This window comes from Trichoderma asperellum, chromosome 1 (assembly GCF_020647865.1).
Source record: "Trichoderma asperellum chromosome 1, complete sequence".
In the NCBI taxonomy this organism is placed as follows: Eukaryota; Fungi; Ascomycota; class Sordariomycetes; order Hypocreales; family Hypocreaceae; genus Trichoderma; species Trichoderma asperellum.
The window spans coordinates 6,113,612-6,133,303 of record NC_089415.1 but is presented as its reverse complement, the minus strand read 5'-3'; the positions used below and the strand labels follow the sequence as shown (position 1 = coordinate 6,133,303).

General features: G+C 50.2%; 8 protein-coding genes across 8 annotated transcripts; 5 read left to right on the top strand and 3 right to left on the bottom strand.

Annotated features, from left to right (window-relative positions):
- Nucleotides 1-238: 238 nt before the first annotated feature.
- On the bottom strand, nt 239-692 carry TrAFT101_001914 (uncharacterized protein; the record flags this gene model as incomplete). Its single annotated transcript, XM_024909623.2, has 4 exons — nt 239-259; nt 356-437; nt 508-617; nt 690-692. The coding sequence occupies 4 exons, from the start codon at nt 690-692 to the stop codon at nt 239-241; spliced, it is 216 nt and encodes a 71-aa protein (XP_024763036.2).
- A 261-nt stretch (nt 693-953) lies between these two features.
- TrAFT101_001913 (uncharacterized protein) lies at nt 954-1,921 on the top strand. Its single transcript, XM_024902404.2, has 2 exons — nt 954-1,135; nt 1,231-1,921. The coding sequence occupies exons 1-2, from the start codon at nt 1,075-1,077 to the stop codon at nt 1,653-1,655; spliced, it is 486 nt and encodes a 161-aa protein (XP_024763035.1). The 5' UTR covers nt 954-1,074; the 3' UTR covers nt 1,656-1,921.
- A 642-nt stretch (nt 1,922-2,563) lies between these two features.
- TrAFT101_001912 (uncharacterized protein) lies at nt 2,564-4,328 on the top strand. Its single transcript, XM_024906359.2, has one exon. The coding sequence runs from the start codon at nt 2,786-2,788 to the stop codon at nt 4,196-4,198; it is 1,413 nt and encodes a 470-aa protein (XP_024763034.2). The 5' UTR covers nt 2,564-2,785; the 3' UTR covers nt 4,199-4,328.
- A 223-nt stretch (nt 4,329-4,551) lies between these two features.
- RVB1 (RuvB ATP-dependent DNA helicase pontin) lies at nt 4,552-6,866 on the top strand. Its single transcript, XM_024902403.2, has 4 exons — nt 4,552-5,046; nt 5,110-5,877; nt 5,956-6,287; nt 6,369-6,866. Exons 1-4 carry the CDS (start codon nt 4,903-4,905, stop codon nt 6,496-6,498), a joined length of 1,374 nt encoding a protein of 457 aa, XP_024763033.1. The 5' UTR covers nt 4,552-4,902; the 3' UTR covers nt 6,499-6,866.
- A 1,402-nt stretch (nt 6,867-8,268) lies between these two features.
- Nucleotides 8,269-10,319, top strand: TrAFT101_001910 (uncharacterized protein). The gene is made up of 3 exons (XM_066126459.1): nt 8,269-8,551; nt 8,612-8,995; nt 9,150-10,319. Exons 2-3 carry the CDS (start codon nt 8,698-8,700, stop codon nt 10,073-10,075), a joined length of 1,224 nt encoding a protein of 407 aa, XP_065982562.1. The 5' UTR covers nt 8,269-8,551; nt 8,612-8,697; the 3' UTR covers nt 10,076-10,319.
- Nucleotides 10,320-10,627: 308 nt separating this feature from the next.
- TrAFT101_001909 (uncharacterized protein) lies at nt 10,628-16,228 on the top strand. The gene is made up of 2 exons (XM_066126458.1): nt 10,628-11,286; nt 11,365-16,228. Exons 1-2 carry the CDS (start codon nt 10,876-10,878, stop codon nt 15,004-15,006), a joined length of 4,053 nt encoding a protein of 1,350 aa, XP_065982561.1. The 5' UTR covers nt 10,628-10,875; the 3' UTR covers nt 15,007-16,228.
- Nucleotides 15,305-16,952, bottom strand: TrAFT101_001908 (uncharacterized protein). Its single transcript, XM_066126457.1, has one exon. It carries the CDS (start codon nt 16,750-16,752, stop codon nt 15,862-15,864), a length of 891 nt encoding a protein of 296 aa, XP_065982560.1. The 5' UTR covers nt 16,753-16,952; the 3' UTR covers nt 15,305-15,861.
- Nucleotides 16,953-17,374: 422 nt separating this feature from the next.
- On the bottom strand, nt 17,375-19,482 carry TrAFT101_001907 (uncharacterized protein; the record flags this gene model as incomplete). Its single annotated transcript, XM_024899709.2, has 6 exons — nt 17,375-17,482; nt 17,570-18,354; nt 18,479-18,764; nt 18,830-18,877; nt 18,965-19,153; nt 19,378-19,482. 6 exons carry the CDS (start codon nt 19,480-19,482, stop codon nt 17,375-17,377), a joined length of 1,521 nt encoding a protein of 506 aa, XP_024763029.2.
- Nucleotides 19,483-19,692: the final 210 nt, after the last annotated feature.

Genomic DNA, 19,692 nt, shown 5'->3' with positions numbered 1-19,692 from the left:
GTCTCCTTCGTCAAACTCTCCCCTTTCCCCTGAAGGTGCGGCGCTGTGTGTCTATCGAATTAATCGTACAAGTGCCCTTTTTCTGCACGAGCTGCGCTCCGAAAGGTGTGTAGTACTCTCTCTCTCTCTCTCTCTCTCTCTCTCTCTCTCTCTCTCTCTCTCTCTAATATGTGTCCAAATACAAGGTTTAGGCTGGTATCTTTCTTTTTTTGATTTGTTTGTAATATGTCGTAGATGTTTAGCTGAGCAGGATGGAAATCTAGTATCATTCATATCAGCATTCAGTTCTAGCACTCTTTGAAAAAAAAAAAAAAAAGAAGAAGATGAGGGCCTGTGAGAGAGTGTGTGTACGTACGGCCATGATGACACAGCATATACTTATATATGGACTTAGTCGCTCTCCTATCCTTGCGCACTTCCAGAAGATGCCCATAACTCTAGAAGTCAATTGTTAGCCTTTGAACAGGATGTTTTTTTCGTATAAATTCGCGGTGGGTTTTTGCATACCCGTTCTTGTTTCGGTCCATGATACCCGGGGTGAAATGGTGTACATAGGCGCTTGTGCAAATCAGCAGCAAGATGACGAGCAGGAGGGATCTGAAGTTGAAAAGCGCAGACTAAATCGATGCCATGTTAGCAACTAAAGCTCATTCTGCAGGGGCACAAGAGTATTTTTCGCAGTAACTTGCCATCTTGGCGACTTTGAAATCAAAGCTATTCAGCTAATAGGAAAGCATTCGTCTAATTGTCTGGCCACAAAGCTGTTCGCGATCCCATGTCTCGTCATTCCTAGGAGCTTAGAAGGGGCCAGATGTGGATAGGAAAAAGGATTTGCCGATCCGTTGGCAGCCCGTCCCGGGGGAGGATCCACAATCAGCTGGAAATTGATGACATGCAGTCCCGTCTCCACCAACCAGAAGTTGCGATTTCGAATGCAAGCTTGTGATTTCAATCTCTCTTTCCATAACTTTGCGACTTTGAGCATCATTGATATTCAAAACTTTTCCCGAACGATCTATTCCTTTGAACAATACACGATAAGAGAAGAAGCGACAGACACAAAGCATTTTCAAGATGGAGCCTCGTGCGCGCGCCGGCAAGAATGTTGGCAAAATGAACTTTTCCTACGCCGAATGTATGCACCACTCTCCTATCATCATGAGATCAAAGATATAAGAAGAAGAAGAAGAAAAGTAAACATATATTCTAATTCGGCATTACGCTCTACAGTGGCACAACTCCTCTACGCCCACGGCGACATCAAAAACCCCATGCCCGAAACCGTCCGCGTGTTAGACGAGATCCTCACCGACTTCATGCAGTCCATCGCCTTCGAAGCCAACCGCGCCGCAAACTACTCGGGCCGGCAAAAGATCAAGTACGAAGACTTTGAGTTTGCCTTTCGGAAGAACCCTTCGTTTTTGGGTAAAGTGCAGGAGGTGTTCGAGAAGCAAAAGGAGATCAAGAAGGCGCGAGAAATTCTGCGGGATGGTGAGGATGAGATTATGAAGGATGCGGCCGAGGAGGAGAAAAAGAAGGAAAAGGAAAAGGACAAGGAAAAGGAAAAGCCAAAGGCGAATAGAGTGGAAGAGGAGTTGGGTGAAGCGGATGATGATGCTGAGGCGGAAGCAGATGCTTTGGGGAAGAGGAAGTAAGGGTGGTTGTTCTTAGATGGGGTTTGATTGGGCCCGTCTATTTCCCTTTCTTTTCGCTGCTTGGTTTTACAAGGCATTGTTCTGGAGTTCAGGGCGGCAGAAAGCATGTAATAGATGCTTGATACATGGGATCGGTGTTTTTGGGGTCATTTTACTTTGCTTTTCTTTTATTAGCACGTACTTATAGCTTAATGGATGCCAGCTGATCAATACCACAATTTATGCGATCCTTCAGCACATCCCCTCTGCTCTATCGGTAAGGGCTGGACAAGCGTTTTCAGCTACGGCTGAGCAGCCTGCCCTGCCCTACTAACCTCGCATATGATATAGGTGGGCATCATGGCAGCACTACTCACAATAGATATCAACCTGCCCATCCTGACCATCTCGGGTCGACTTTGTAGCCGGAAAAACATTCAAGCAAAAGCTGGATAATTTAATGGCTTCCTACGCCACAATATCACAATAGCCTCTACTACTAGATAGGCCAACAGCAGCGCAATTAAAGCCGGGCGCATGGGAATAAAACGGAGCGGAGACGATCGGCGACCGATATCCGCATTATGCCACCACATGCTCCGGGCCGGCCGTAGATAGCGATATCGGGTTACCGCGTGGCCAGCTCATGGTTGGGTTTTTATCTAGCTACTAGCTAGGTATTTGCACCTTTTAGCTCTTGGATGGGGAAAAAAGTCCGATTTCGTAAGCTGTTGCCGCTGCATCTCCGCCAGTTAAAAAAATGCCTGCCGTCACAACTCCTCGGTGATGGGGCGAGAGTTGCGATAGAGGCGGCTAGAGGAACGACTATATCAGATCCACCCCCAGAGAAGCCAATAGGGTGCCATGGGGAAGAGGCGCCAAGCAGAATGAGTGCAGTCTTCTGGCTGCTAATGCTGGTGGTGTTGAGGAGGAGCGGGTGGTCACCAGGCGGTGTCTGCCTAGCTGGAGTAGAGTTGTAGAAGAGAAATCTCTTTCTGTGACGGCACATCATTCTTGGTCTGCTAGAGACTTGGAATCCTAAGACTTCTTGGCGTTGTATTGTCGTTGCCACCTGGTTGCTGCCATCAGCTTCATTAATCCAAATGCAGTTTTATCTTCTTGCGTCTTCGAGGTGATTTAAGAGGGTCATCATGGAGGCTGAACGAATGACCGTGTCCCCGCCTCCCCCGGCAGAGATTGAGCTGCACCTCTCCCCATACAAAAACAATCCAGAAGAGGCAGATGGCTACCATATTGCGCCGCAACATCCAGTTATTTCAAGCGATTTTCAGACGAAAACGAAACCATCGCTTTTGGCTGATGACTTCCGTCAACTTTCAATAAGTCCGGCTCCCAGTGGAAGACTCTCCCCGATTCCCCATGGACCATATAACCCGACAGGAGTCCATCCGCCTCCTCTCGAAGCGCCGCCGTCGTCTTGGTTGAAACAGTTTTGGTTAAGGAACAAGCCTTCTATACTTGTAGCGGTCTCTCAATTTTTCGGAGCTTTAATGAACCTCAGTGCTCGACTGCTGGAATTAGATGGCGATGGAATACATCCAATCCAGGTCCTTCTCCTTCGGCAAGGACTCACATCTGTCCTCTGCTGTGCATATATGTGGTGGAAGGGTATCCCAGACTTCTTCTTGGGCAATAAAGAGGTCAGATGGCTTCTGCTGGCTCGGGGTTTCTCGGGATTCTTTGGCATATACGGCATGTGGTATTCCATGATGTACCTGCCACTCGCCGATGCCACTGTTATTGGCTTTCTCGCCCCTGGTGTTGCTGGCCTTTTATGTTACTTTGCCTTGCGTGAGCCATTTACACGGCCTGAGCAAATTGCCACGGGTGTAGCCCTTTTAGGAGTGATACTCATTGCTCAGCCGGTTTCTTTGTTCATGGACCTCTCTTCGTCCGAAGAGCAGGTGGTGGATGCTCCTGAGCAAGTGGATGGGGCTTTCCCCGGTCTCGACCGTGAGCCAACAGCCGAAGAGCGGTTGCTCGCCGTTGGTGTTGCTCTTCTCGGGGTGTTGGGAGCTGCCGGCGCATTCACATGCATTCGTACCATCGGAAAACGCGCTCACCCTCTAATCTCGGTCAACTTTTTTGGCATGGCTTGCACGTTCATCTGCATCATGGCGTTGACTCTGGCACCAACCCTAAACATCAGCCAACCTCACCTGAGGTGGATCACTCCATCGTCTTGGAAGGGATGGTTTCTGCTCCTTTGGATCGCAGTGCCTGGCTTCATAATGCAATACCTGCTGACTTCGGGCCTTGCAGCCGACAAGTCCAACAAGGCAAATGCCATGATATACACGCACATGCTGTTTGCCGTTAGCTTTGACCGATGGATTTTCGACCACAGCATGAGCATGACAAGCCTAGCTGGCTGTGCCCTCATTCTCGGCAGCGCCATCACCGTCGTTTTCACGAAGAATCCGCCAGTTCCAAAAGTTAACGATGTCGAAAGGCAGGGAAATCTAGAAGGAGAAGCAGAAGGATCTCCAATGCTTGTCGATATTGGGGGTCATGTAGAAGGAATAAATTTAAGTAGAACTTGATCTGCATAGGTAAATGTTTGGGTAGTGGGCAGTTGGCATCATATATAACTGGATAGACAGTAATTCAAGAGAAGAGTTACCTTTAAATCAAACCAGAGCACTGAACGTACTTAGCATATTTGCGTAGAACAGAGTAAAAGCACCAACAGTGATTTGTAGGAGTAGAAGAGAGAATTGCCATAGGACATTTTCTATTTTAAAGTTTATCATGACGGGGAGCTGCTGGAATGCTAAATCGTAAGTGGCAGCTTAAAATAACTTCACTTACAGAGAGCGCAACTTGACCACATATGAGGAAATCCAAGCCGATGATAGAATTTCGATAACGAACCCGTGCATTAAATTGCAAATCCCGTGCGAATAATTCAACAATAAAGAGAGAAAATGCCTGAAAATCATGCTTGAAGCGAGTAAAAGAGATCACAACCCAAAGGCGTATCTGAGGCTTCAGGGTAGGCCGGTCGGATCACGTGCAGCGAGAGGCGAGCTAGCAGTCGCGACGCCGCGCTTGGTAACTCGATAGCTGCAGGGCTGTGATCCAATCGCAAAATTTCAAGATCATCAATTTTTGCGCCTTGTGACCCAACCCGCCTCATCCGGACATGCGATAGGTAGTCAAATCCGAGGATATTTGATTTCATAATAAGGACATTGCTATTTTGCCTCTTCGCAATTGACACCAAGGCCCGAATCGCATCGCCAAGATGGTCCAAATCAGCGAAGTCAAGGGCAACAAACGCGATAACCGCACTGCGGCTCACACACATATCAAGGGCCTGGGGCTAAAATCTGATGGATACGCTGATACCCAAGCTGGTGGCTTTGTTGGCCAGGTTCCCGCTCGAGAGGTAAGGAGACTCCCGAAGGGTGGCATCCGTTCAACCCACTAACCCTTCTGCTTGCTATTACAGTCATGCGGCGTGGTTGTCGATCTGATTCGAGCTCACAAAATGGCCGGCCGAGGTGTTCTGTTAGCTGGTGGCCCGGGAACTGGAAAGACGGCTTTGGCTCTTGCGATTAGCCAAGAATTGGGAACCAAGATTCCCTTTTGCCCAATCGTGGGCAGCGAGATCTATTCGTCAGAAGTCAAGAAGACCGAAATCCTGATGGAGAACTTCCGAAGAGCGATCGGCCTCAAGGTCCGGGAAACGAAGGAGGTCTATGAGGGCGAGGTTACCGAACTTACGCCAGAAGAGGCAGAGAATCCTTTGGGCGGCTACGGAAAGACGATCAGCACGCTGCTAATCGGACTGAAGAGCGCCAAGGGCCAGAAAAAGCTTCGATTGGACCCAAGCATCTACGAGGCTATCCAGAAGGAGAGAGTCACTGTCGGCGACGTCATCTACATTGAGGCGAACACCGGTGCTTGCAAGAGGGTGGGACGGTCCGATGCATATGCCACCGAGTTCGACCTTGAGGCCGAGGAATACGTACCCATCCCCAAGGGTGAGGTACACAAGAAGAAGGAGATTGTGCAGGATGTCACATTGCATGACCTTGACGTTGCAAACGCTCGGCCGCAGGGTGGCCAGGACATCATGAGCATGATGGGCCAGTTGTTAAAGCCCAAGATGACAGAAATCACGGACAAACTGCGTGCCGAAATCAACAAGGTTGTTGGAAAATACATTGACCAGGGTGTGGCTGAATTGGTCCCAGGTGTTTTGTTCATCGACGAGGTAAATGCTTCCCCCCTGTCCCATTGTATCCGAGATTAAGGAAAATTGGCATTTGGCATTGACACTGGATTATAATAGGCTCACATGCTCGATGTGGAGTGCTTCACCTACCTAAACCGAGCATTGGAATCGCATCTCGCCCCCATTGTCGTTCTGGCTTCGAATCGGGGAATGTGCACAATAAGAGGCACTGACGACGTTGTTGCGGCTCATGGCATTCCTCCCGACTTTTTAGCGCGAATGCTCATCATACCCACGTCCCCATACTCGGCAGATGAGATCAAGAAGATTGTCAGGCTCCGTGCCACGACGGAGGGTGTCTCGATTACCGACGCTGCCATTGACAAAATTTCCGAGCACGGTGTCCGCGTTAGCTTAAGATACTGCCTACAGCTGCTGACACCCTCAAGGTGAGTCCCATGGGTTCTTTGAATAAATAAGTTCCTTTGTGCGAGACAACTGACGGCTGACGTGTGATCCCCCCCCGACAGCATTCTTGCCAAAGCGAATGGCCGTACTCAGATCGACCTCCAGGACGTGTCCGAATGTGAGGACCTCTTCCTAGACGCCCGCCGTAGCGCTGCACTATTGGCCAGCGAGGGGGGTAAAGGCTATCTGTAATTTGCAAAGAGGATGGACGAACAGGGCTAGATCATGCAAGGGAGGAGTATCATTGTGAAGGATTGGCGCTGGGCGGTGTGCCAAACGAGTCACTACTGGTTAATAAATAGGTCATGACGGATTTTGACGGAAATCCTAGGCACATCTTTTTTCTTTTTTCGGTTGTCTTTTTGCAAAAACGATGTACGGAGTAATAGCTACTGGGGGGGAAGGGTTTTAGACCAGCCCTGAGAAATGATTGGGCTTGAATGAATGAAAGTAATCTGAAATGGCGGGCCGGCCATGTCTCTTACGCTGCCAACGTAACAAAGATTGCCCTGCATACAAATACTCCGTGCTTCTACAGCAGTGTCGGTCTCTCTCCCTCTTACGCCACGCCATCCTACGGCCCGAGACATTGTAGGCCTCAAGGGAGAGAATAAGAGCATCTCATAAGCCAAAGAAGACTCAGTCTTATGTGGAGAAAGAAAAAAAAAGGCCTGGACGTCGACTTATACGAGTACGTAGCAGCCATGATCCGCGCTCCACCCTTCTTTCTTTATCTCATTATATTATTTTCAATTTTTATTGTTTTCTCTTTGCTAAGCCCCCTCACATTCTGCCTGGGTGGGTGTCCCGCTGTCAAAGCTGCATGGGCGCCATTGGAAGCCTAGTGGCATACTATAAGTGTACAACTTACATAGTAGACGGAGGAAAGAGGCGGCGGAGACGGAGGAAACAAGATGGAGACGAGAATACACAATGAAATGTCACGTTTAATGGACGTGTAATAGAACTTTTGCCCCGGGCTCGGTGAGCTCGCACATGGGCCTCCAGCCTTTGTCTCATAGCCTAGCATTCCAAAGGTCTGATGGCGTGCATTCCAAAGGCGGCATTGTCCGTCTCTGGTTGAGGCTGGGAGGGGGAAGGGGGGCGTGCCAGAGGGGCGTGAGCGCGCGATAGGCGGTTTAGAGAAAGAGAAGAACTAGAAGCAGGAAGATCAAGACGTAATAAGAACGACTAAGAAAGGAGGCGGCGTGCTTCTGAACTTTTTTTTTTTTTTTCAGCTGCCGTAATAGTATTCGTATGGGGTCGAGCTGTTTAAGCCAGTCCACGATTTTTATGCACGAGGAAATGTTGGGGTGAGGGGGCCATAGACCAGTTAAGAAAAGGTGAAGAGGCGTAAGTTGCCAATGGCAGACGAGGACGATATCTCACACACGCAGATAGATATTCAGCTGCCTGGCCGGGGGTTTTCGTCGCTGCCGCCGTGTGCGGATGGCGGACGTGCGCGCCTACGCCGCTACCCCCTTCAGGTAGGGCAGCATCCCTTGTTTTGTTTATTGTTGCCGCATGGGGAGGCGGACAGCTGGCAGGCATTGTCTGGTGACGAACGTGGATCAAGCCTTTTCGTTTGCCGGCGAAGTAAAACGCGGGTAAGGGAAAAAAAAAGCAAAAAATAAAAATAAAAAGAATGGCGAAGAAATTGCAGGGTACTCGTGGCGTCCCACCGCAAACGATCGACCAGACAAAGAAGCTTTCCTCTTCGCAGCCATTTTGCCCAACCGGCTTTTTCCCCCAACCGTACCCGTCTCCCGTACCCACGGTCCATCTCAATCGGCCGCTGCTAGTTTATAACTTTCTTTCTAGCTTGATGGAGCTCTGAGCTCTCCAGGTGGGTTCAGGCAGTCTTGCTCACAGGGGCTTCGATTCGATGCTATGGCCCTGGATCATCCAGCCAGAGGCAAGCTTTCTTCCAAGCAAGACATTTGAGACATCGGAGGCAGGGTGGTGTCCACTCATCAGATGAGCCCAAAAGCAGTATCGGTTGTAGACGGAAGGAACAGCCACTATTGTGAAGTGAATGGGCAGCTCTTTGCATACACAAAGCCACCCTCCACCTGGTAGCCTTCCCGCTTTTCACACAACTCTCTTCCATCATCTTCTCCCCCTTTTTGAATCTCAAATCCCTTCTGACTTCCCAACCACGCGAAATCGCCTTGTGTTCCACGCCTTTGTTCGCGGCACTCTTCCTTCCCTGCCAGAGCTCCTCAGGGTCTCGGCCCTGCGGCATGTTGGTTTGCTGTTCTATTCTTGTCGAAAAACAATCAGCCCAGCTAACCCTTACACCGAGATCTGTGGCTCTTGAGCCAGGGGAGTGGTCGCTCGACTTCAAGTATTGCGGCCAGTATATCTTCCGTCTGATCTTTATCTCGCATCATGGCCCATATTATACCCTCTCAAGAGCATCGGCGCAGTATGGCGCCGATCCATGTTCTCAGGGAACTGATATCTCAGAGAGATGACTCTAGTGCCTCATCTCTCTTGCATCCTCTGAGCCCTAGGAGAGAGTATACCACGAGGTTACCACCTGCGCCCCTTGGAACACCTGAGATGAGCCGCAGTGTGGAAAGCCAGCTAAGAGTCGGTACCTCGAGTGCCGCAATACAAACTGACAGTATTCGAGATATCATTTGTGTCTGTCCACCGGAGACAAAAATTCCTAGGCCGCGAAATGGTATGTTGTGACTGGCATCTCTCTGGTTGATTTTTCACTTTAAAGCAGACTGTAATGATGATGTCCCGAGTGTATGAGGCATTGTCTTCGCCGCAATACGGCCGGGGGGAGAACTGCTGAGGATTATCGACTAACAATGGAGCTCTTCTCATAGCTTTTATTCTGTACCGCCAATATCACCATAGCCATGTGACAGCTGAAAATCCGCGCTTGTCCAATCCTCAAATCTCTAAGATTATTGCAGCAAAGTGGAAAAACGAACTGGCCCATATCAAGGGCGATTGGAAAAGATTGGCCGAAGAAGAGAAATATCTCCATCGTCTGCAGAATCCAGATTATCAATATAGACCGCGCCGTAAGAAAAGCAAGAAAGGAAAGCCGTCCTCCCCAGCAGCAGCTGAAGAGCCAAGCCGGTGCTCCAAGTGCCAGGGTCGACTTATTGCAACTCCACAAACCCCGACCAGACGCGCGTCAACTCGGCTAGCACCTGGTCTGAGCAATTCAGAGCCGCGGCCTGGGCCGTCTCATTCTATGCTGTCTCCTTCTACGCCATCTCTCCATAGGCTAGACAATGGCATCTCTAGCCGGACAAACCACGAACTTTATCAAATTCATAGCTTGTCCGTGCAAGGCAGGACGTCCTCGATTCGAAGTCCTGAAGACTATGAGCCAGCATCGCCAGAAGTGAAGAGACGCCGCACAGATAGCATGGGAGACTATCGTTTAGCCAGCGGCCGTTCCGACTTTTACGGCCGAACTCCTGGCGTAGAATTCGCAAGATTGGTGTCAGGTGGAGAGTCAACGAGGTCGACTAGGCCATACTCCTCTTCCACCTTGCCTGAGCTTGCGACGATGCCCAGGTCACAGAGTTTTCCCTCGCAGCCAACGCAACCCCCACCTCGGCCGTGGGAGATGAACGCAGCAGGTGGTAGTTCGCCACGAACTCCTTTGTTTGACGAGTCTCTGCGGCTCCCTCCTATTCAGATGCCAATATCACCATCCTCTTCACGAGCAAGTATGGCAGATAAGTGCGAGACAGGGCCAGACAGGGGCCATATGAAGAGAAGAATATGGGAATGAATAATGATTTATGATAATGAACACTAGAATGGATGCCAGAAAGAGAATGAGAATAGATAAAATGGCTGGTATTGGTATTAGACTTGGGAAACGGCGTTAAGGGCTGGTATTCGTGTCGGTATTGATGTCCAGGCTCAATAGTTATGATAGGAGTTTAATTGGATGTTGATCTGTATACCTTGAATGTCCGCGTCTCGGAGAAAGAAAAGATGCCCAGCGCTTCGCCGCAGCTGCTGAGCTTGTTCCCTTCATTGTCTTGTTTGCTTAGCAGCGAAGGCTTCTTCGCGATCTTCCTCACTTGTTCTTGAAATCTTCCATATTGCCATTCTTTGGTTGCCTTGTTTTCGAGGCTCAAAGGCGTGTAGCTTGCCAAGCGCTGCCGCAACAGCTGTGTGCGTTTTGACAGCCTCGCAGGCGCTACTGGGTTAGTACTGCCACAATGCGGGTGGCAGCGAATAGCGGGCGCGCACGCTGCATTCTAGCGGTCTAGCGGGATGCAGAGCTCCCTGAGGAGCGAGCATCTTCAAGATTCCCTGTCCCGCGCACTGAAATTCAACGCGACTTGTCTGCCTCCACTTTAGCCTGCCTCTAGTCCTGTATTGCTTAATACCTCGATTCCCTTATTCCCTAGCTTCATACACCGTATCTACAGCTTCCGAAGCTCTTTGCGACCTCTCGCTAGCATTAGCCGCCGATTCCAGAGGCGATAGGAAGGAATCGTCTAGTAACGAACAGCAACCGCCTATCTCGAGCGCCGCGAGCCTCATGATGCAACAACCCCCCTCTGCCCCGTCGTCATAATGCCGGACTTTAAGCCTGGGCAGACAGTCCTGCTCAGCGATGGCCGCAAGGCCACCGTGCGGTTTGCCGGCCAAACTCACTTCCAGGTGGGCGAATGGATTGGCGTCGAGCTCGAGGAGAAGACGGGGAAGAACGATGGAAGCGTCCAGGGCGAGAGGTACTTTGACTGTCCCATGGGGTACGGCATGTTCGTCAAGCCCATGATGGCGACAATCATTGCGCAACCGGCGGCCGCGCCGAAGCCAGCAGCTCGAAAGCCCACCAGGCCAACGAGCCTCCATCCTACGGTTGGCAGAGCCTCGGTTTCTGGGAGCGATGTCAGTCTCACCAGGAGGAGGGGGAACTCCAACGCGCCGAGTCCCAGCCCAGCTCCTCACCACAAGCCATCGCAGTCGTCGAGCAACCTTCGGGTAAGTGGATACGCTCTTGATCTAGCATATTCATATTAACTGAGGACTAAGTCGCCTTCTAAATCTCCTACCAAACAGCTTAGCGGTTCATCAAGTGCCAATGCGTCTCGAACGGGGACGCCGTCAACCGTCCGAGTACCCTCGGCCACTACCAAAGCTCGCGCGTCGCTACCGGCGTCGAGGACTTCCATGGGGCCTCCCCCGCCTCCCCAGCCTGCCCAGCGATCAATGCGAGGGTCCTCGATATCTTCAGTCACTTCACGATCCGGTAGTGCCCCGACTAGATCCGTTGGCGGGCGCGGTGGCATTACGGCCCCTAAAGCTGTATCACGACCTTCTGATCCGGGTCGCCGCACTTCTGCCAGCTCTCAAGGTGGGCGTGAATCAAGTTCAGCCACCAGATCCGATGAGTTTTTGAGTTCCCCTGTTGAAGACGATCCTGAAGAAGAAGGCGATGATGAGATACTCTCACCTCAGCCAACGAGCCCGGTTGTTGGGAGAACAAATGCCCTGGAGAGAATCGCGGCCGAATCAACAGCCACATCTTCTATGACGCCTCCGTTGAAAAAACCTGCAGCGGCCGGATCTTCAAGATCCTCCATTGGTAGTACCGCTGCAAGCAGAGAGATTGAAGACCTCAAGGCAAAGCTGAAAGTTTTGGAGCGAAAGCGAATCGAGGACCGAGACAAACTAAAGCAACTGGACACGATTCAAGGAGAAAGGGATAAATTTGAAGGCATCATTCAAAAGCTACAGCAGAAATACCAACCAATGCAGCAAGAGAACACTGATTTGAGAAAGGCAGTGAAAGAAGCCGAAGCAAGATTTGAATCGATTGAAGCCCTTCAAGCGGAGCATGATTCTGCTTTAGAGTTGGCCACCCTGGATCGAGAGATGGCCGAGGAGACTTCTGAGGTTTTGAAAATCGAGCTAGATGCTTTGAAAGAGAAGGCGGAAGAGCTACAATTGGAGCTCGAGATTCTAAAGGAAGAAAATGCCGAGTATAGCAAAGGCATGACTCCCGAAGAGCGTGCTAGCACAGGTTGGCTACAGATGGAACGCACAAACGAGCGACTACGAGAAGCCCTTTTACGACTACGAGATCTCACGCAGGAGCAGGAGCAGGAGCTTCGCGATCAGATTGCGAGCATGGAAGAGGAGCTTAAGGAATTCAACGCTCTAAAGGAAGATCACACTACGGCAAAGGAGAAACTGGCTCAGTCAGAGTCGGCTGTAGAAGATTTGCGCCAACAGTTGGACACCGCACTGGGCGCAGAGGACATGATTGAGGATCTGACAGAAAGAAACATGAGCATGTCTGAGCAAATAGAAGAGCTCAAAGCTGTCATCGAAGATCTGGAAAATCTCAAGGAGATCAACGACGAGCTCGAGATTAACCATGTCCAAAATGAGAAAGAGATGCAAGAAGAGCTTGATTTCAGAGACAGCATTATTGCCGAGCAGGCCAGACGAGCCCAGCAACAAGATGCCGCGTTGGGTGACATGGAATACACCCTATCACGATTCCGCGAGCTCGTTACAAATTTGCAGAGCGATCTGGATGACATGAGAGCATCCCAGGCCGTCACTGAGGGCGAGTCCGAGAAGCTCAATGACCGATCGAGAGCCATGATGGATCTGAATATGAAGCTACAGATTTCTGCTTCCAAGGCTCAAGTTAAAACGATTGACCTTGAGCTGCGACGGCTCGAAGCTCAAGAGGCGGAACAGCACTTGGAGATTGTCAAGCTATTCCTTCCCGACAGTTACCGAGACGACCAAGACTCTGTTCTTGCCCTCTTGCGATTCCGCCGACTTGCATTCAAGGCCAATCTCCTCAACGGATTCATCAGGGAACGAGCTAACGGACAGCTCGAGCCAGGCCATGAGGATGACATTCTCGCCGGCTGTGACGCTATCGACAAGCTTGTTTGGGTTGCTGCAATGTGTGATCGCTTTGTCAACGATATCAGCCACTGCTCTATTGAACAGTTTAACAAGTACCAGAACTCTCTACTGGAGCTGGAACCTGTTGAGCGAGCGCTGAATAACTGGATTGACGGCCTGCGGCGAGATGAGCTGAAAGAACAGAAGTGCGCCGATGAGCTCCAGCGCACTATTTCGCTCATGTCGCATCTTGGGGAGGTGCACATCTCAAGCGGCATCGCTGCCTTTGCTGACGATATTCACATGAGGGCGCTGGTTGTTCAAAGCCACCTCGATTCAGCAACTGTCGCCTTTAACGTGATCCGAAGCATGGTCCAGCGGGCTATTCCTGCAGCAGGCGAAGAAGAAGAGCTGGCGCAGCATTTCGCCAAGAGGATTGATCTCGCCATTACGCAAACGCGAAGCACCAAGGTCTTTGCTGGAAAGGCGGTTCATGCCCTGGAAGACCTAAAGGCACGCTCTCTCTCGCTAGGTGAAGATACAAAGGGCGCATTTGAACAATGCGAGACTCTAGCCCAAGACCTTGCACGACTGACCCGCCAGATGGGCTTGGGCATCCATAAGTTACTTACGCATGATGAGGGCCGAAATGAGCCTTTCACTTATGGAGAGATTAACGAAGTCATTCACCAAGCTGTTCTCGAATCTACCCAAGCCAGCGAGTCGGACCTCTTTTCCAGCTATCTCGGCATGCTCAAGACTGCTAGTGGACAAATCTCTGATCTGGCAACACTCGCTGCAGACTTGGATCAGACTCATGACTTTGATGTCAGCCCCACTCCTTGGCGTCTTCGTGCCCAAGAGCTCAGGATACTCAAAACAGTCCCGGTGGATACTGAAGAGGAACTCAGGAGACTCAAGGCTGAGCATAATGAAGTTCGTCGGACGATTGCGCAAAGAGATGAGCATCTTAGCACAGCTATTCTCAAGATTGAGACGCTCGAGTCCCGTATGCGTGACGCTCAGGCAAACGTTGAACGCATTGGCACCTTGCAGTCCGAGCTTGAAGATGTAAATGGTCATGTCACCAGCCTCAAGGAAGATATCGAGAAGCAAGACCGAGAACTCAAAAACCTGGAATCGGAGCGAGACAAGTGGAAGAAGATTGCGAGTGATAGCAGAGCATATGCTGACGGTGCTGATGCTGCGGATATGAAGGCCGGTCAAGAGCGGGCCGTCGCTACAGCGCGAGAAATGGACACGCTGAAGAAGGAAATCGAAAGCCTGCAGGGCGCAGTCCGTTATCTGCGTGATGACAACCGTCGTGCGCGTATGAAGGAGCAGCAAAGCTACGAGTGGCTCGCGGAGCCTTTGAAGAAGGAGGCTAGCCCAGAGCAACAGCGAAAAGCACTGGTGGCCGCCGAAGGTAGAGATGTGCTTGGAGAACTCATCAAAATGGCCACGTCGACCACCGTTTTCGACCTCAGCACCACGCCAAAGGAGAAGCTAGCCTGGCGCCCGGCCAGATCAACACCACAGTATCACGTGGCGAAGCAGATGGAGGATCTCGAGGCTTGGAGGGCTTGGCAGGAGTCGGTGCTCAAAAAGACAGACATGCTTTTCGCCCAAGACCGCAGCCTCAGCATCGGAAGAGAGAAACTAAAACAAGCTGCTGGCGCGAAGCGAGACGCTGTGGCGCGGCTGAGGATCAGGTTGCCTCGAGACCCTGCGTTGCAAGGCAAGCTGACGACGACGGGAGACAATGTGCGAATTGTAGGATCGCAGGAGTGGGATGCTCTGCAGGCGGCTACGAGGAAGTTTGCCGTTGTGTAATGATTTGAAGCCACCCTTTTTTAACCCCAAAAAAGCACGTGTATATGAATGAAGCAAAGAAATGACTTGATCTTTTGTTTACCGAGCCCCCTCTTTTCTCTCCCTCCCTTTTTTTTTGTCTTTTTTATATGAGAGGTTGTAGACGGATGGGGATGGACGTCTTTTGTATACCCCCTCTTTTTGTTTGCTCAGCCAACTCTCGGTTATCGTTCGTTTTTTTTCTTTTTTGCTTAAGTGTATCATGACGATGATTTCGTGTATGTGTCAAGACTTTGAGATTTGATGCCCTACAAACAAACAAGCGAGCGAGCAAGGAAGAGCAGCGAAAGATGAAGAAAAAGTTTCAATTTTTTATTTTTCGTTTGTTAGAAAAGCTAGTCAGGTGGAGAGCTGAATAGATTTTTTTGGGGGGAGGATGAAGAATTCAGGGTTTTCAATGGCTTTTATTATTCGGTGTGTGTTCTGAGCGTAATTCGTGAGAATGGATGAAAAGGTGTACATTGCCGATCCTCAAGTCATGTCCTCCAGTTCCTGCAGAATACCCAGAGGCACACACAGCTTTAGTCTTTTCTTCCGAATTACCCTCTTGCATTATGTACATCCCTATATTTTCTTCTTCTTCTTCTCTCCGCTGAATCATTGTGAGTTCGTCATTATAGAAAGTCGTATAATCGCCATCATCACAGCAAGTCTCTAGACTCTAGATCATCCCCTAGGAAAAAAGATATTTCTTTTCTTTTCGTTTCTTCTTCATTTTTTTTTTTTTCAAACAATGCCCATCCCTCATTCATACACACCTAAGGATATTAATCGCCTTGACCTTTGCTTCCGCATCGCCATCACCAATTCAACCAATCAAGCCTTCCCCTTGCCCTTTTTATCTTTCTTCTTCTTCTTGCTCTCCTCCGCACCGCTCGCGCCACCACTGCCATCACCACCACCACCGCCGCCGCCAGTCTGGCTCGCAAGCAGCGCAGCCATGGGATCAGCCCCGCCCTGCATCTCCTTCATCATATCCTTGAACAAATTCTCGGAAACGCCCCCGCCCGTCATGGCCGCGCTCAGATACGGCAGGTAGTCGTTCATCTTCCAGCCCCGCGGCACCGCCGGCTTCGGGTAGGGCTTGTCCTCGGGCGGCTGCATCTGGTTTCCGAAGCGCAGCCGCAGGCCGGGCGAGTTCTCCGTCGTGGGGTTCTCGCGCAGGTATTTTGCCACGAGGACGTACAGGTGGTGCTTGTTGGCAATGTTGCCGCCGTTCTTCTTGAGGGCGACCTTGACGCGGCCCGGGTTGGACCAGTCCTTGGGGTGGATCTTCTCGGGCTCGAGCAGCGTCTGCAGGCGCAGGCGGGAGCAGGCGTTTGCGATTTCGCGCGCCAGCGGGTTCTTGACGGCCAGGGCGGCGCTGACGCGGCGGCCCTCGGCGCGGGTCCGCGAGGCGTCGAAGTAGACGGGGTACAGGCACTGGTGGTTGTTGAAGGCGCTGCGGTCCGAGGTGGCGGGCAGCGTCGAGATGCCCGGGCCCGACATGGGGTTCAGGAACTGCTGGGCGCGCGCTCCGGCGGCTGCGGCTGCGGCGGCGTCGTCATCGTCGTCGTCGTCTGACGAGTCGACGATGCGCTTCTGGGTGCTGGGCCCGCGGGCGCGGATGATGTCTGTTTCGGCAAAGTCGTCGATGTCGACCTCATCGGGGTCGGAGATCATGTCCGGGTCGCTGTCTGAGACTTCTTCTACCCGTGGGTGAGACATTGTGGCTGAATTGGGGGCGATGGAAGGAAGAAAGAAGGGGAAATCAAGAGATGGGGTGAGAAAGAAGAGAAGAAAAAAGGGGGGGGGGGCGTAAAGAAGAAGGTTAAGCAAGGGAAAAGAGGCGGCGGGTTGGCGAGGCTGCGATGGCGAGAGGTTGAAGCAAGCAGAATAAAGCCAGGTCAATGGTGGGGTCAGCCGCACTTTAGTGTGTGGTGGGGTTGAAAACGGCACCTGCAATAGGCTCTGGGTGCCTGTGTCGATACTTGGCCTACAAAATCGCAAGTGTTTACATGCCCAAACGAGCAGAGTCTCGATGCATTTTATATGCACATCAAAGAAACGTCCAAGATCAGTGTCACGTGGCATTGAGCAATTCTCGTATTTGTAAATAAACACTACAGGCGATAGCTAGTTTCTATGTTAAGCGCGCTCCAAACGAATGAACCTATGTTACCTTGCTGCGCACAAATTAAACCATCCGTTTTGTACTCGCGCGATTCTCTCTCCGTATAAATGAGAATGCAAGTCATTTCTTCTAAAGCCAAGCTACTCTCTTTCATTAGTTTAGTATGATGAGCTTTCAAACCAAATGGCATCCGGCCTGCCATCTCTGCATTGCTCTCTAATTGGCATGGATGTAAGCATTCTTATATTTTGTTCCAGGAGGATGAGCGTCTTCTGCGAATTTGCAAAAAGGGTGAACGCAAACGCCATCCCGGATGCTAGGGCACTGCAAAAAAATTAGAATGTTAGTATGTTGTGGGCCAATTTGACGTATTATTGTTTCTAATTGAAGGGAAGTGAAGAGGGCACTTACATGGTGGCCATATATACAGTCTTCTGCCTCGCAATACTGGCCAGATGAGCATGGATTCTGGCGAGCCAGCACAGCAACCGCCTTTATCTCATCCTCGTTGATCTTGTAATCGTGGGCAAACGGGCAAATGTCCTTCTTCGCGCAGGGCCCTCGGAGGTAGTGATTATTGCATAGCTTGTCGTTATCTTTTCGCTTTTTGATCGTTTCCATTACTTGTATATTCACTCTGATGGGTTCATCAAAACCACGGCGGCCAGGATTCCAATTGTCTGGTATGCTAGACGGGATCAGTTGGTACTGTGACTCAGATTGGACACGAGCCTGGGACTTTTCTCGCCAAGATCCCGTTCCAGACGGCGTCTGCTGTTTTCGTGGAAGCGTAAAAGGAAGCGTAATCTGTGGCGGCGGGCTGGCACTCGAAACGATGCCGGCATAGGACATGGTCGGAGTGCGAGTTTGGCTGGAGCCGGCGCTTATAGCCGGGCTGGCTGTGCGAGATGCAATCAACTGAGCTGGGGGCGATTGGCTAGATGCTATTTGAGCCAGCGTGGGGTATTTATCAGAAAGCTTGTCGTCACGGAAGAGGCCGCCCCCAAGTTTTTCAATCTTGACATTGGTCGCAACAAGATCAGGCACAGTAGCGACGCCTTCGATGATGCTAATCCTCTGTCGGGTAGCCTCGTTTTGAAGAGTTTCGTCCAAGAAAGGAGCATAGCCAGCATCATGCGAAATTCCGAGCATTATATGCTTACAATTGTGATTTCGCAGATGCCACCTAGTCGTTTCTGTACCATACCAAACAAGGTCAGCTCCATAAACTTCCACAGTTCTTCATATTCCCCAAATAGTACAAGACAAGAGAGCAAGAGAGAAGGAGAGAATAGAATGAGGGACAGCCGATGAGCTTACCTTTAATTTTGGAATCGGCTCTTTCTTTGCCGTAGCCAACATCAATATAGTCGAATGTAGCTTTAGCTTGAGTGAAGCCGAGCGTAAAATCTTTTAGAATGCTTGGGCTATCCACACAGCCATCTCGCTGCATTGCTCTGCTCAAACCAGAAAGATTCGCTACAACTTTGGCCACAATCTCCAAGCCCTCGGCCTCTTCGCCAAATCTTTCTGCCACGGCAGCCCGTAAGGCATATGCGACTTTTTTACCACCTTCAAGACCTTGCTTAATCCATGTATCTCGGAACTGTATGAAGATGGAAAGTTAATGGCTGTGATTATTACATAGGCGGAGGACTAGATGAATCGTACCATAAGGCCATCGCCATCTATCAATACCATGACATAAGGATTGTGGTTCTGTCATGACTGCCGTTAGCATTTGCATTCTGTTAAGGAGACGTAATTCACGAGCTGGAAAGAGAAAGGCAACGCTTGAGAAAATACCTTTAGTTTGTCCATTTCTTTATCCGCTTTGTCTTTTGCATCTTCCTCCTGGGCCTCATAAAGACGAACGCGACGCTCCAGATCTGATCTGAGATTTGCCGCATTTTGAAGATCTATCTGGGCATTGAGCAGTCTCTGACTTTCATGGCGAAGTTCATTTTCGACCTGATTGCAGTATATCACGAGGTCCTAAAAGGTACATAGAGATAAGCACATGTGACGTTATGCAGGGAGAAAGTGAAAAGTAAGTGAAAGAAATGAGCAAAAGGTGAGAAAAAATGGCAGATATATCGGTTCTGCTCATGCTTTAGAGCAGGCTTAATAGCGATCATGGTGATGACCGTTATCACCAAGGAGAGATAGAGACAGGAGGTGAAATGAAAAGCAAAGAAAGAGCCGCTATAGATACACACCTTGAACAGATTATCCATCGTATCTCTATGCACTTGCAACTCGTGAAATCGCTGAACGAAATCCCTTATATCATTCCCGACGGATGGATTCATTTTATGTGCCATTTTGAAATCTGCCCCTTTGATCGAGGCTTCTTTTTCTTTTGTTTCTGAGTCGCCGTATTTGAGCGTGAAAATACTTTTTTTGGTGCGGCCCTTTCCTTATCAAAGAGAGGAATATCGAAAATGCGAGAAGTAGGTTGAAAGAGCGGAGGAGAAAGAAATTAGAAAATATACTATCACTCTATGTTTTGACTTGGTCTGAAATTTATTGTT

Bases quoted from the DNA above. Each gene is read 5' to 3' on its own strand.
- TrAFT101_001910 (XM_066126459.1), top strand. From the start codon at position 8,698: ATGGCCCATATTATACCCTCTCAAGAGCATCGGCGCAGTATGGCGCCG. The intron at 8,996-9,149 runs GTATGTTGTGAC...CTCTTCTCATAG, and splicing joins AATTCCTAGGCCGCGAAATG to CTTTTATTCTGTACCGCCAA.
- TrAFT101_001913 (XM_024902404.2), top strand. From the start codon at position 1,075: ATGGAGCCTCGTGCGCGCGCCGGCAAGAATGTTGGCAAAATGAACTTT. The intron at 1,136-1,230 runs GTATGCACCACT...TACGCTCTACAG, and splicing joins GAACTTTTCCTACGCCGAAT to TGGCACAACTCCTCTACGCC.
- TrAFT101_001912 (XM_024906359.2), top strand. From the start codon at position 2,786: ATGGAGGCTGAACGAATGACCGTGTCCCCGCCTCCCCCGGCAGAGATT.
- TrAFT101_001909 (XM_066126458.1), top strand. From the start codon at position 10,876: ATGCCGGACTTTAAGCCTGGGCAGACAGTCCTGCTCAGCGATGGCCGC. The intron at 11,287-11,364 runs GTAAGTGGATAC...CCTACCAAACAG, and splicing joins AGTCGTCGAGCAACCTTCGG to CTTAGCGGTTCATCAAGTGC.
- TrAFT101_001908 (XM_066126457.1), bottom strand. From the start codon at position 16,752: ATGTCTCACCCACGGGTAGAAGAAGTCTCAGACAGCGACCCGGACATG.
- RVB1 (XM_024902403.2), top strand. From the start codon at position 4,903: ATGGTCCAAATCAGCGAAGTCAAGGGCAACAAACGCGATAACCGCACT. The intron at 5,047-5,109 runs GTAAGGAGACTC...TTGCTATTACAG, and splicing joins GCCAGGTTCCCGCTCGAGAG to TCATGCGGCGTGGTTGTCGA. The intron at 5,878-5,955 runs GTAAATGCTTCC...GGATTATAATAG, and splicing joins GTGTTTTGTTCATCGACGAG to GCTCACATGCTCGATGTGGA.